The 14,378-nt window shown below is 38.8% G+C and overlaps 2 protein-coding genes across 3 annotated transcripts in view; one reads left to right on the plus strand and one right to left on the minus strand.

The window, feature by feature from the left end:
* seh1l (SEH1-like (S. cerevisiae)) overlaps window positions 1-8,333 on the minus strand; it is a 9,102-nt gene extending 769 nt beyond the window's left edge. Inside the window, exons 1-9 of one of the 2 annotated variants that reach the window (XM_043218276.1) lie at window positions 8,073-8,333; window positions 7,681-7,731; window positions 7,328-7,474; window positions 6,364-6,575; window positions 6,192-6,290; window positions 5,979-6,119; window positions 4,775-4,932; window positions 3,165-3,312; window positions 1-53 (exon numbers count right to left, since the gene is read on the minus strand). The exon at window positions 1-53 is cut by the window's left edge and continues 769 nt beyond it. In XM_043218276.1, coding sequence (XP_043074211.1) covers window positions 1-53; window positions 3,165-3,312; window positions 4,775-4,932; window positions 5,979-6,119; window positions 6,192-6,290; window positions 6,364-6,575; window positions 7,328-7,474; window positions 7,681-7,731; window positions 8,073-8,183 — 1,120 coding nt within the window. In that variant the 5' untranslated portion in view covers window positions 8,184-8,333. Of the gene's footprint in view, window positions 54-1,408; window positions 2,325-3,164; window positions 3,313-4,774; window positions 4,933-5,978; window positions 6,120-6,191; window positions 6,291-6,363; window positions 6,576-7,327; window positions 7,475-7,680; window positions 7,732-8,072 lie in introns of those variants that run through there. The other variant, XM_043218278.1, reaches the window with a different exon arrangement.
* Window positions 8,334-12,416: 4,083 nt separating this feature from the next.
* LOC122323460 lies at window positions 12,417-13,973 on the plus strand. Its single transcript, XM_043217299.1, has 2 exons — window positions 12,417-12,933; window positions 13,057-13,973. The coding sequence occupies exons 1-2, from the start codon at window positions 12,484-12,486 to the stop codon at window positions 13,240-13,242; spliced, it is 636 nt and encodes a 211-aa protein (XP_043073234.1). The 5' UTR covers window positions 12,417-12,483; the 3' UTR covers window positions 13,243-13,973.
* Window positions 13,974-14,378: the final 405 nt, after the last annotated feature.

Below are 14,378 nucleotides of genomic sequence, written 5' to 3' on the forward strand. Positions count from 1 at the left end.
GGTGGGCCAGGCGAGATCCGGCTCGAGGGGAGTCCAGGTGAGGGAAGAAGTACCTGCACGGACAGACACAAACACCACCGACACCGTGAGGGACAGCTAAGAGACCGGACTCAAAGTTAGCTCTGTGGGGAGGAGAAATAGATGTCACACTCTTAGAAATAGATGTCACTGGGGCTGGAACTTTTCAAAAGGTACATTTTTGTACCTATTAGGGACACTTCGAGCGCTAACGTGTACCTTTATGGCACCAAGATGGACTGTTTAGGCACGGAAAGGTACGTTTTGAAAGGGCACCGCCACAGTGACGGCTTTCCTACCTTTATTTCTGAGGGTGCAGAAAGGTAGCATGGACCTCATTAAAAGATTAATCGTTGAATAAAATCAAAAATGTCTTCTGAAGATGAACAAAGGTCTCACAGATTTGTAAATGACACGAAGGCGACAGAAGTGTTATTTTTGTGTGAACTGTCCCTTTAAAGAAATCCTTCCGTTTCGACGCGATGAAATGTCAATCAGCGGCGCGTGCCTGTCACAAAAGATCATTTTAGCTCGAAAAACTTTCTTTTTAGACTTACTTACAGCAATTACTCTTTGGTTAGGATTAGGTTTTGTTTTAGGGTTACTTGCATGTAATTATGCATAATTTATTGTTATTATAATGGTGAACATGTAACGTGTAAGAAGACGCCTGAAACCTTCCTTGATCAAGCTTGGGAGCTCAAACTGAAATTTATACAAGCAGATTCATTCATTCAATACTTTCATTAACCAAAATGCGGAGCATAATTTGGTAACACATCAGATAAGGAAACACATTCACTATTAACTAGCAGAATAAGGCATATCAGTATGAGCTTTTTAAAATACTTATATGCTAAAAATATGGACAACTGAAAGAAAAAAAGCAACGTGTTGTTAGTGAAATGAGTTTTCTCTAATCTAAAGTGTTAAAGTTACCAAAACGTGTGGCCTTCAAACTAGATTTCTGCGATTTTGTTATTACAAAAACTTTAAGACAAAAATGTACCAAATTTAAAAAAAGTGTAGTTAAGTTCTATTTAGTTCAGTTATACCTCAGTATAAGGACCAGCTAAGTTTGACGATTTTTTTAGTTGCTCATAAACTTAAACTTCTATTACTTTATTTCTATTATTAAATAAAGAAAAAAAACTGTTTAAGCCTACAGTCACCGCTATGATGCATTTACCAATTTTTTACAATTAGTCTGTCCTTTAAAACTGACTGGGGTCATGGTCTGAGTGGGACTCAATCGGGATGTTGTTCACCGAAACGTTTCAAAAAGTTTTATTTTTTTTCCCGTTTCTTTTTCACCGTCCTTTCAGACCGAGGTCTCCTTGAGTGAGGACAAACGTAATTCAGACCAACCTCAGAGAGGTCATTACGCAACTCAGAACTGAAAAACAAACTTTATTTTATAAAAAGCACACTCGCAAAAGTTGCGTTCATTTGAAGAACTGTTTGTACGCGCTCCTTTTGAATTCCCGTCTGAAGTGGCCCTTCAAGGGGAACGCGCTCTTAATATCTCCAGTATATAACGATCAGGGTCCAGCTTTTGATTTAGGGTCCACTACTTATGCACCCAACTCCTGAATTGTGAAACTTTTTGTCTATTAACAGAGATACCGTGTCAGAGGTTTCATCATTGCCCGCTAAGATGCACAACATCCAGATAGTTTCTTAGCACGATCTGGGTTCCTGTAACAAAAGACATCTGCTAATTCAGCGAGTGACCAATTAAAACGTAGTATGTTAGTAATTCCAAGGGCATGTTTTGAGCAGATCTGAATGATAGTGTCTCCCTCTGCTGTCCACACTGCATGCTAGCGGCTTCAAACCCACGGCACGGTTCACCCTTTACCAGATAAACGAGGAGTTCAAAAAATGTCATCTTTTGCGTTTCACAGAAGAAAAAATGTTAACAATATAGTTCGATTTTGGGTGAACTGCTCCTTTAAACGCTGCTACATACGACATGCTCGGTGCGAATGCAGACTAAACTCGTGGAAATTGACCCGACTGTGTTAAAATAAATACGTGAGTAGTACCGCATGACGTCAGGACGATTAATAAGTAGGTCAGTATCGATGGGAATCGGGTTTAGTGTATAACTGGTTTAGAAGCACACAGTAAAGGCTCTTTGTCAGGCAGGTGGCGCTGAACACGCCGCACGGCTCCTTCGGTGGATTAGTAGCTAGACGAGAGTTCAGGTGAGGGTCAGTGAGGTCTTGGTCCAATCCCGAGCATGCAGCAAACAGCCAATCAGCACGGCATGCCGTTAGCCTGGCATCAGCTGAGCTTTTTTTCTGTTGAAAATAAGACACAGTTATGCATAAACCACAAACCTGAACATTCGAACGCAGACGGATGCGTAAATCATTTCACATAAGTAGTGCAGTCAAACGGTTAAAACGCAATTATTGCATTCAAAATATAGCTTCTTTTTTTTTTTCACGGTAGGAAATTTACTAAATATCTTCATGAGCCATGATCTTTTTGACCCATACAAACATATCTTTGGCTATTGCTATGAATATTCCTGGGCTACTTGAGGTTTCGTGGTCCAGGGTCACATATGTATGTGTACCTTGTATATTCATGTAAATACAAAACACGCATACAGTACAACGTATATATATTTCTTCTTAAATATATAAATGCATGTGTATTACACACATGTATTATCTACACAATTATTATGGAGGTGACTATGCCCAGTACTGTTACAAATGTAACACATCTGTGATTCATATAAAATTATATTCACTATCATACGGTTATTCACATATTCATATACATGCTAATTGTTTAATATTTGAATTTCAAGCAAAAAATGTAAACAAATTCAGTATAAACTAATAGTTTTGCCTCAAAATTAGTTTCTGATTCACAGCAAGCAATGTGTTTGTAGTTTTTGGGTAAGGTCAAGTCATCTATATGCCCAACAAACAACTAGTTAAACTAGTTAAGCAACAGTGAAGACTAGTGTTCCCTAATCTAAAGTGTTACAACTAGAGTCCGCATTGAAATCCTCCTGGGAATCATATTGAAGCTTTGGGAAGTTGCGATTATGAGATCAGTTACATTTTTAGCTAAGAAACGCTTTTTGCTTTCGTCTCCTCTCCACACAGCGCAGCGTGACGTACCTGCCAGCAGAAGCGGCCCCGGCGACCATCTGAGCGGCTCCAGGGACGCCGGCCGCGCTCAGAGCCGCAGCGTGTCCAGAAGAGCCGTTCACCGGGCTGCCGTCTCCTCTCAGGATCCCCGTGCACTTCCAGTTATCCATGTAGTTAGCTGCACGCCAGATCAAACAGCATTCGTTTATATGAGGCACGTAAAGCCGTAAACTAATAAATACTACATAAAATAAAGCACTGTTTCAAAAGTTGATATTTTGTAATGAAACAAAGACCCTTTCCTTCATAATATTATATAAAAAAATAGGGCTGTCAGTCAATTTGTTTGTCTGTGTATTTTTATAATGTATATGTAAAGACACATACAACATATTTATGTACTTGTGTGTTTATATATAATTATAAATAAATATGTTCAATGTATAAACTTAACATCTTAGTCTTAATATATACATGAATGTGTGCATTTATACTAAATGTATACATGTTACGGACATATATTAGGTAAACATATGCGATTAATCTTTTGACAGCACTAACAGCTTTAGAAAGAAAAAATGTATTTGATTATTAGTGCTGTCAAACAATTAACTGCATCCAAAAGAAATGTTTTTGTTGACATAATTTATGCGTTTCTACAGAGTATATTTATTATGTATAAATAAATACACACACATGCATGTATATATTTAGGAATCATGTTATTTGTATATGAAATATATTTGTATATAATATTATAATAAATAATGTAATAATAAAATATATAGTTTTAAATATTTTCAAAATATATTCTGCATGAGTGTGTATTTATACACACACACACACACATGTATATGCCAACAAAAACCTTTAATTAACCCTTAATTTGGATGTGATTATTTGTGATTAATTGCTTGACGACAGTAATTATTATTACACAAACATTTAAAACCATCTACTGAACACAAATGATGATCGCCTCAGAAACGACTCAAGTATTTTTTGCTCATACAGTAAGTCCATGACATGACAAATTATGACAGAATTGTCATTTTTTGGAGTGAACTAGGCCTATCCCTTTAATGCATTTTTTAAATTAATATTACTATTTTATGAATACTTTAAATAATAAACTAAATCTGCCAGCAGGTGGCAGTAAATTTTTTACTGCTCGGAGACACAACACTTCAGCTGTGGCTTTAAAAGTAATTTTGTTGTTATATATATATATATATATATATATATATATATATATATATATATATATATATATATATATATATATATATATATATATATATATATAAAAACAAAAACAAGTTGTGCTTAAAATATAACAATATTAACTTTTTTCACTGTTGCATAAAACCACATTTCACATTTAACTCGGCATAAATGAGACAAAAACTCATACTGGATTGTTGTGGAATTTTTTTGCAGCAATCTCTTAAATTTTAGCACATAACTGCATTGTTAACAGTCAACTGAACTCTAAGGTGGGGTACGGGTGTTAACTGCACAAAAATATTTTAAAATGGCGTGATTCTTTCATAACTCATAAACTGACAGCCCTAATAAAAAAAGTAAAGAAACTTAAAAAAAAGCCCAGCAGGAAGCAGCAGGCCGAGCTGACAGCTGACCTTTCCAGAGCCGCACACATCCGTCGTCTCCAGAGGAGGCCAGAAGAGTGCTGGTGATGTTCCAGCTCACGCGCCACACCTGAGAGTTGTGACTGTCGAACTGAGCCATCACCTGCACCTCAAACTTAGTGGGACCAGAGCTGCTGACGCTCTCTCTCCTGACAGAAACACACAACACACATCAACCACCCCGACAGCAATCCCTCATGCAGACACGTGAGACTCAGCACCATGATGAAGCAGATGCTGCTGTGCCACACTGATGTATTACTGATGTGTGAAAGATTGTGTGTATCTTTAGTCAGATGCATTCACGTTGTGACTGTGTCCCAGATGCAGTCACCGGGAACTGTTTGTAAAGGTGTGAACTAAATCATCCGCAGATTTAGAACAGAAGCCGATCGCAGGGTCTCCAGCAGGAGGTCCTGCTGATATCTCTACCGTTTCGAGCTATTCGTCTTTAGGTGTAAAGCTCTGTCTCACAAACAGGACTCTACGGAAAAACCTTGAGAGCTAGAACTCTTACACAGGTTAAGATTGTTTGAGGGAGACATGCTAGCATCTGTGCTTTAAGAAATTCTTCTCCCCACAAGAACTTTGGTCACGCTTACGCTTTTTATGCTTAGCCAGTTACAACAGAATCTAACACGCGTCTTGTAGGATGCTCGGCATTGCAATATTTAGTTTTAATTCGTTTTTTTGTGAAGATATACATTGCGAATAAAGCGGTATTTAAAAATTACAGGGATTTTCAAAAGACAATTATTTGTTGGGCAAAAATATTTTTTTAAAAAAAGTAAAAATAATAAAAAAAAAAGTTTAATTTAATTTTTGTTTTTTTTTGTTTTTTTACAGTTTATTTATTTTCATATTTACACATTCACACTGTTTTTGACCTATTAAAAATAAATAATACCTAGTTTCCTCATTGTTAGATATAAAAAAAATAAACGCATTTTAATATTTTATCGTAATAGAAATTCAATCAATACAATTTAGTTTATAGACCTAGGAAAAAAAGCACGATCCAATACACATACAACGCCAATAGGACAACACATGCATTTCAGCCAGGACTTGTTCACATAAGTCCTAAACAGCATGATGATACACGTTAAAAAAATAAATAAAAATGTTTATGTTTGGGTGAAATAGCCATATTGACCGTCCCCTCGATTTCTACCGAGTGCGATGTCCTACTAACCTTAAAGGTACAAGCTTGAAAACACGGACGTCTTTGGTGGCTATGGCCAGCACGTGGAAGGATCTCCCCAGATTAGGAGCGAAGGAGATGTCGTGAACCGGCTCGGTCACGGTCATCAGCGTCTCCGCTTTGGCGTACTTCCTGCGTGTCAACACAAACCCTTCAGAAGCGCTCGCGACCCGTAACGAGTCCGAGGAGAAGCCAAGCCCATACCTGGTGTTTTCGTTGTACTCATAGATTTGCACTTTGCCACTGTAGGTGACGCTGCCGTCGTCACTGCCCACGGCGATCATCGGAGGATGAGCTCGGGAACTGAGGGCCGGGACAAAGAGTTAGGACGCTCAAGAGCGCGCGTTTCGTATTGATGTGCGGCCGGCGTTCAGACCTGGAGGGGTTCCAGGAGATGCAGGAGCAGGAGAGCTTGCAGGAGATCTCGTGCTGCAGAGACCACTGGCTGAGGTTCATCACGTCGGGGGCCTCGTAGATGCGCACCACGCCGTCCGCGGAGCAGGTGGTCAGCATCAGGCCCATGTGCTTCGGCGCAAACTTCACGTCGGTCACCGACGTCCGACTGTCCACCAGCGTGGTCCTCTTGATCTGCAGGAAAAGGCAGGAATCAACTAAAGGACATTGCATCTGTTGAATCGGTTTTTGCATCCTTTGGCAAAATATGCGTGAAACAGGTCAACTGTTTGAAGCTGAGACTCATCTGAAATGCACGGTTTGTTAAGATTGTATAATATTTGGCCCGATTTGAAAATCTGGGAATTATCTACTAAATATCTCAACAGAAACATAATCTTTACTTTAATATACTGATGATTTTTGGCATAAGGAAAACCCTCGATCCCGATACGATGTGCTGCTGAACTGTTTTCGTACTCGGTTTCCACAGTATGGATACACAGATATTATCCAATCCTGCAGTTTTATTACATATTAATTCATTCCTGGCCATAGTTAATTTGCTGGACATAGTTTATAAAAAACAAGGCAATAAATTTGTACAATGTGGCCACAACCAAATTATTATTTATTTTAAAACAGTTGTATTATAACAGTTCTGTCTTAATGTAATAATAATAATAATAATAGTAATAACACTATTGTTATACCAGTGAATTGGTATATATTATAATAAAATAACTTACTGTTTAAAAAAAAAAAAAAATTAAATAAATATATTATATATATATATATATATATATATATATATATATATATATATATATATATATATATATATATATATGCACTAACACAATTTTTCAAGGTTTTGTGCAGAAGCTAGAAATTCCAGTATCATGACAACAGTAATACAGTAACAAGAGCGGCCCAGTTTTCCATACCCAGTGGCTTTGCCCCCGCTGCTTGTCGTTGGATTCCCCGACGATCTCTTCCCACACAGCTGCGGTGCGGTCAAAGGAGCAAGACGCCAGCACCTGACCAAACTCAGGGTGAGCCCACGTCACCCTCCACACCGAGCCACTGTGAGTCTGCAACACACACACACACACACACACACATACATCAGTCACAAACACTATTGCACTGGCTGAGCGCTTCAAGCTCGTTTCATTTAAGATGGTCATATGCACACAAAAATACATAAATAACTTGACAACGCACCTATTGTACCCCACGTTATTTAAGGGTGAAATAGAGATTTAGACCTAAAGAAGAGAGTAAAAACACCGGATACCTTCCAGCTAGCAGTACAATGCCATTCTCCATCGTCCCCTTTGTCCCAGACCTAAACAGTTGAAAAAGAGGAAAAGACAAGACTGTTTGTCATTACAATGTGGCACAGAAACTAAAGAACCACAGCGAAACCTTCAAGGCTATATAAATGGCAAGTTGTCGTGTAATGTGGGGCTTGAAGCAGCTTTAAACAGGACGAGGGACGTCTTTTAAAGGGTCCGTGTCAACTGAAGTCTCTCTTTCTCTCTCTCTCTCTCTCTCTCTCTGGCCGTGTCCCGTGTCTCATAACCTAGTAAGCGGTCTTATCCGCCCGATGCTGTCTGTCTGTCTGTCTGTTCACTGCAGGTTCAGGGCTGTACAGAGGGACTGAACTCAGGGACGGGATTTTCTTGCCTTGACGCTCTGATCGCTGGAGCAGGTCGCCATCCTCCGACCGTGAAAGTCATAAGAAACATCGTGAATCAGATCTTTATGATCCGCCGCGATGCTTTTCGCGACGAACATCGTCCAAGCTGCTTCTTAACAGAGAAACCCTCTCGCACAACTCGGTTAATAAAAGAGCAGAGGGCTGTTCGGTTAAACTTCAGCAGAAACCGTGAACTCTACCGGTGCCATGTTTCTTTACTGAAACCGTCGCTCGCTGCTTTATCGCAGACGACAGGATCTGAGAGCGGATTACTGCCCCCTGCTGCTCGGGAGGAGTTACTGCCCCCTGCTGCTCGGGAGGAGTTACTGCCCCTGCTGCTCGGGAGGAGTTACTGCCCCCTGCTGCTCGGGAGGAGTTACTGCCCCTGCTGCTCGGGAGGAGTTACTGCCCCTGCTGCTCGGGAGGAGTTACTGCCCCCTGCTGCTCGGGAGGAGTTACTGCTCCCTGCTGCTCGGGAGGAGTTACTGCCCCCTTATGGTCTTGAATCTTTCTTTTTTGTTTCTGTCTATTTTCTTTAACATCCATTAGAGCTCCGACTGTGCCTCATTTATTTTAAATATCCACGGAATTGTCACTGATGATCATATAAATAATCTAAGACCAACTAAAACTAATGTGCCAATGCTAATGCTAATGACCAACTAAAAGTGCTTGTGTAATGGATCAATAATTATGATATAAATCCAAAAGCAAAGTGAGTTGCTAAAGGTTTAATGGTGCATTTCTCAGTGACCAAAACGCACCAGAACACATCTGGCAATGTTACGAACGCATCGAGCCCGAACACTGAACTGTTGAAGTGTCATGCGTGCCTTCATCTGTCCCTCAGAGTTTGTGTAAGAAGTTGCCCTACACGCCGCTGTCACTGAGAACAGTTATTCCTCTGAATAAGTACGAGATGTGTGTGCTGTAGTTTGCATCACTATAAGGTTTGGAGACATGTTCATGAACAGTGTTGTGCAAGTTACTTCCAAACTGTAATACATTACAGATTACTTGTAACTATCATTTAAAAGTAATCCCTCACCTTACAATATTACGGTCTCAGAATTGTAATGTGTTACATCACTCTTGTATTACCTTTTAGTAACTTTCACCAAAATGTACTGCAGAGTATTTGACATCCAGTATTTGGCAAAGTGAAGGCTTAAGACAACGCAAGAAAGAATGGCAGCCAGAATCACAAATGATTTCAGTCTGTTAAAAGATGGGAGAGGTACAGTGATTATCTGGCCATATCTGTGAATAGCTTGGGTATATTCATATCAGACACAGCAGGACTATACGTAAACTCCAATGCCATGACAAGCTTTTTTCTTTTCTTATTGTTGCCATTATTTTGTTCGCTTTAAATTCGAGCGGTTCACAACACAAAGTAATTGCAAAATAAATTGCAGTTAGAGGACCAGCCCTTCAACCTCAGTCATTTTAGACCACAGAAATGAACATATAGGCTAAACATAGCCTAACTGCTTAGAAAGAAAACAGATCAAACAGAGACATATATATATATGCCTCTAAAAAGACTAAATTAATCCACTTAGGCAACAACAACAAGACAGATATGTATTGGCTCTATATAACTATAGAACCAGACACAGCTTTCAGTACAAAAATGAAATTAAAGAAAATATGGTTCAGTCATTTAAGTAACATTTAGGGGAAAAAAGTCAGCAAAAAGGGAAGTCAAACAAATCTTAGAAAGCGAGACGGCGGCCAGTAGAGCTTCCTTGGGGTCAACTGTTGTGTCAAAGCGAGTTTTAGTTGCTCCCACAATTATTCACGGCAACCCAGTGGTCATTTGTGAAAGGCCATTTTGCATTGCTAAAGTTTTGTCCATTAGAACTTCAAGTGTTGGTTGAAGTGCTCCATAAAAACAAGTTTCCTCACGTTTCCTGTAGGATGTCCAATGCAATGCTGAAGGGCTTCATAAAGCTACAGTATTCCTTCAGTAACTGGTATTCCCTGTCATTCATGCATTTAATTTGAAGCTGTGTGCACAGATTGTTAATGTCAGTTAGTGGCATTTCTACGATCCGAACGTAAGCGTCATAAAATGATTTATATAGCGGTTGGCTCCACCCCTTTTTTTGGCAGGTTGACGCACCAAAGATGCATTTAATATGTTTGAATTATTGGGACTCATTTTTATAGATTTTAATGCGAATAATGGTTTGTCTTCCTCAGATTCCTTTCAGTTCACTCTAAAATGATTCAAAAATTGATTTCAAATGAATCAAAACAGTTCAGCCCAAAATGAAAATGTCATTAATTACACATTAATTCACATTAAATTTGGGTTCCACCGAAGTCATACAACACGAGAGTGTGGAAATGACAGAATAGCATTACATTTTCTGCATTCTAGCTCAAAACCTGCATGAACTGTTTTTTTAATATTACTGTTTAAATGACTATAGTCTGTTGGTTTGTCCCCAGTGAAATGCATCCAGATTATTCCCACCCAATAAACGTGACGCTAGTAATTAGACCACACTCAGGATTGTCACTTCAGGTGTGTAACTTGAAAAGTCATATCCCATCAATTTCCAACTTGCCATAGATTGACTTGAATGAATGTGTAGAAACATCTCAAAGATTTCCTTCTCAAGCATCTCAAATAATTGATTTTAAAGTGTCACGGAAAGGGTCTGATGATGTGTTTCGTCTCTGTCAGATTTCCATCTGGATCCAAAAACGGATCGCTCAAATAGCTTGCGGTAGAATATTCTGTGTTGGATATCCTCGGGTGTCGTGTAGCGAGAGTGTGTGTGTGGACGCTGTTTCTGGGAGCTGGAGTGGAGCGGGAGTGCTGATGTTTCTATAGCAGTGTCATGTAAGAGATGGAGCATGGGGACTGATTATGAGAGTATACTTGGAAAGCATGTACGTTTTGGCACAAGAAGAAAAGACCGAGCTCCCTGTAGCGTCCAGTTCCCAGAGAATAGGAGTGTATGTGGATCACGGTGCAGGAGCTCTGTCCTTCTACAGTGTTTCTGAAGCAATGTCAATGAGTCCAGACCACATTCACTCAGCCTCTCTACCCTGGGTTGAGTTTTGCTCTCACATCCCCATTTTTAACGTTGTTTAATTTGACTTCAAGCTCCAAAGTAAAACTGCGTGATGCAGAAACGTAATCCTATGGATTTATCAAACAATTGAGAGATTTCGTGCATTACAGTCAATGGGATTGAGAAAAGATTGCTTTTTGGCCACATTTGTCGATGTTACAAATTTGATTAGATTACGAACACGTGAAGGTAGAGCTTTTGAGCAGCCCGGGTAATTGTGGCCTCTGCTACGTTTGACCACGCTTCACAGCCCAGCCCAGTGTCATCGAAAGGTGCCGGTGGTAAAACTATATGTGACTCTGAACCACAAAACTGAGATTTATACATCATATTTGGCCAAGATATTTATAAAGGTGCACCCAGATTTGACCATTTCTGTGCAACATTTTATAAATGAAGCCACTGGAATCTGAGGGGGCAAAAAAAAATATGGAGAAAAGTTGTCCAATTGAAGTTATTAGCAATGCATATTGCTAATAAAAAAATACGCTTTTATGTATTTATGGTAAGAAATTTAAAATCATGGAACACGATCTTTATTTAATAACCTAATGTGTTTTGGCATAATCATTTTAACTCATACAGTGTATTGTTGGCTATTGCTTTATCTGATAAGACATGAAGTAAATAAATTAATTTTTAAAATTACATGCTCGTTTATGGATGAGAATACAAAAACATGCTCTTGAGCATGTACATTTGTTTCCGTAATCTTGCATGCCCCATATTGCATCTGACATGGTCTGTTATTATAACCATAATCAATTATTGAAGTCCGTAAAACACTTTCATTATCAAACTATCAAAATCTGTCTATCTATCTACCAATAAATGATTTATTGTATAATGTATGTTTAACCTAAAGTTTTTTTGTTATGTTCGTTTGAATATTCAGCGCAGTTCATTATCATAAACAGTACAGTCTTGTAGAATAAAGTCTCTCCAAATCCTCATCAGTGTCCGTAAGTGTCATTTATTGGATAGTGTAACAACCACTGTATTTTCCTTAAGATATCTTCTTTGTGTTTAACAGATGAACGTCATAAAGGCTTAAAACAGCGGTGAATAATGACTAAATTAATTCAAAATCAATTCAAACTAAAGTACAGTCAAAACACCCTTTAAAAAACTCCCATAAAAGCCATATTTACGAGACTCCTGAAAATTGGCCGGTTGACTAAGTTGCTTGTCGCTCAGGTTGTATTGTGCCACTCAGTTCCGTCAAAGTAACGAGAGAGACATATGAAGATGTGAAAGGGTGCATGTGCAGTCACTTTCAGTTTTAGTCGACCTTAACAACGCAGACATGAGCAAGGCGTGGGTACAAAACCTGAAACAGGTGATGAAAAGTCATACTGGATCAAATGTAATAACTGGCTTTTTAATGGTGCTGATTGAGAAACTCGTGGAGATGGACTTTGCATGTCCTTGTGATCCAAAGACGAACCTGGCGTTTTCCTTGGCATATTTTTTGGTTCCTGCTCTGTTCTCCAGCACACTCATGTTTTATATTCATAGCCCGGAGTGCAAAAGCAAGTGTCTGCTCTCCACTATAACCTGCATCATTCCTGCTGGTACTTGGGTCCTGCTGCTGTTCTTCGACGGACAGTACTTCGCCTGTGCACGGACCTCCTGGGAAGGACTGACGGTCCACACGGATATATCTGCTTCAACAACATGGTGTGAGCCTTTTATGAAGTATGGCAACATCACCGCAAAGCAAAGGGAGTTTTTTGGCTTTCGAAATATTTCGCAGGTGAGTGAATCGACGAGATGATTTAATTCTGTTTGATGTGGAGCAAGATGAGAGTCGTCAAATTAATGTAGCAAAGATTTCGTCGTTTGCTTTAAATGGTAACACTTTTTTTTCATGCTTCAGGTAGTGGCACTGTCTCTGCTGCTTGTGATCTCCGGGGTCCTGTTTATAATTGGAGGGATAAGATGCACCCGAGGAAAAAAAGAACCTAAAGCTGAACGAGTGGAAATGGAGGAAGCAGGTCAAAGTTCATCAAGCCCTCCTGAAAGATCTTCGTTGATGGAGGGTGCACAAACACAGAGGCTTTGAACAGAGATTTTGCAAAGCAACCCTTAATGTCGAGAAATCTTATGTTTTAAGGAGGGAAATAATGTCTGTATCTATCTGTTTCCAAAATGTCTTGCTGTCAACCACATCCTGGTTGCTGACTTCTTTTTTTTTTTTTACACTTTTGGCTTGGTACTTTCTTTGAAGTTTGTAGAAAAACACAAGTGCAAAAAACTGCATCCGCTCGCTGTCAGTTGCTGCTTTGCTTTAAGGTATGCGTGGAGGTTATCAAGTGAAAATAAAAGCAATGTTGACAGACTTATTTGACCTGCAATTAAGCAAAAAGGTTTCCTCGAAGGATCCTCACTCGCAAAATGCGTGCGTTGTGTTTTACGTTTGATTTTTTAAATTCATTTTTAATCATTTATTACAGAATCGTTTTATAATCATTAGTCATTCACCAGATTTATCATTGGATCATTTTTGAATTATTTGCTTGCTTTTATCACTTGATTATTTTGATCATTCATATCGTTATATTTTTTATTTAGTGTTTTTATTGTTTATTCATTTATCTTGTTTCTATATTTTATATTTCTTATCGATTTTTCCTTGCTCATGTATTCTCACTGTTGTTTAATCTCATGCTTGTGGGGTTTCATGAACCGTTGTCTGTATGAATAGATAAAGATGAAATGTTTGAATTTGTGCTGAACATTGAGACACGCACATCTACGAGATTGTTCGATAAACTCTGTTGCTCTTTGCCATCATCTCTTTGTCTCCTGCTTCTGCTCTTCTCTGTTTTTTCTCGGTCAATGTCTGGACTGACATAAGTCTGTTAAACACTCATTTTGGGTCTATCGTCCTCGAAACAGTAGTCTGATCTTAAAGCAACAGCACCCCCACTTGTCAAAGAGTCAGAGTTACTCAAAGTAGCAGGAACGGTTCAAGACAAGACCGAACATACACTGAAAGCGATTCAATGTTTTTGCATGAAATACTACAAAAAAATGAAACATAGGAGAGTTTGACAAACATGCTTGAAAAAAAGTTCTCCCACATATAAAACAATTACAGTAATTTACAGTAAATACTATACTATTTTTGAACCGCTAGATAAGCATCACACTGTATATATATTCTGGTATACAGTATATGTATATATGTTTAGTCAC

Source organism: Puntigrus tetrazona, chromosome 19 (assembly GCF_018831695.1).
Source record: "Puntigrus tetrazona isolate hp1 chromosome 19, ASM1883169v1, whole genome shotgun sequence".
NCBI classification, from domain to species: domain Eukaryota; kingdom Metazoa; phylum Chordata; class Actinopteri; order Cypriniformes; family Cyprinidae; genus Puntigrus; species Puntigrus tetrazona.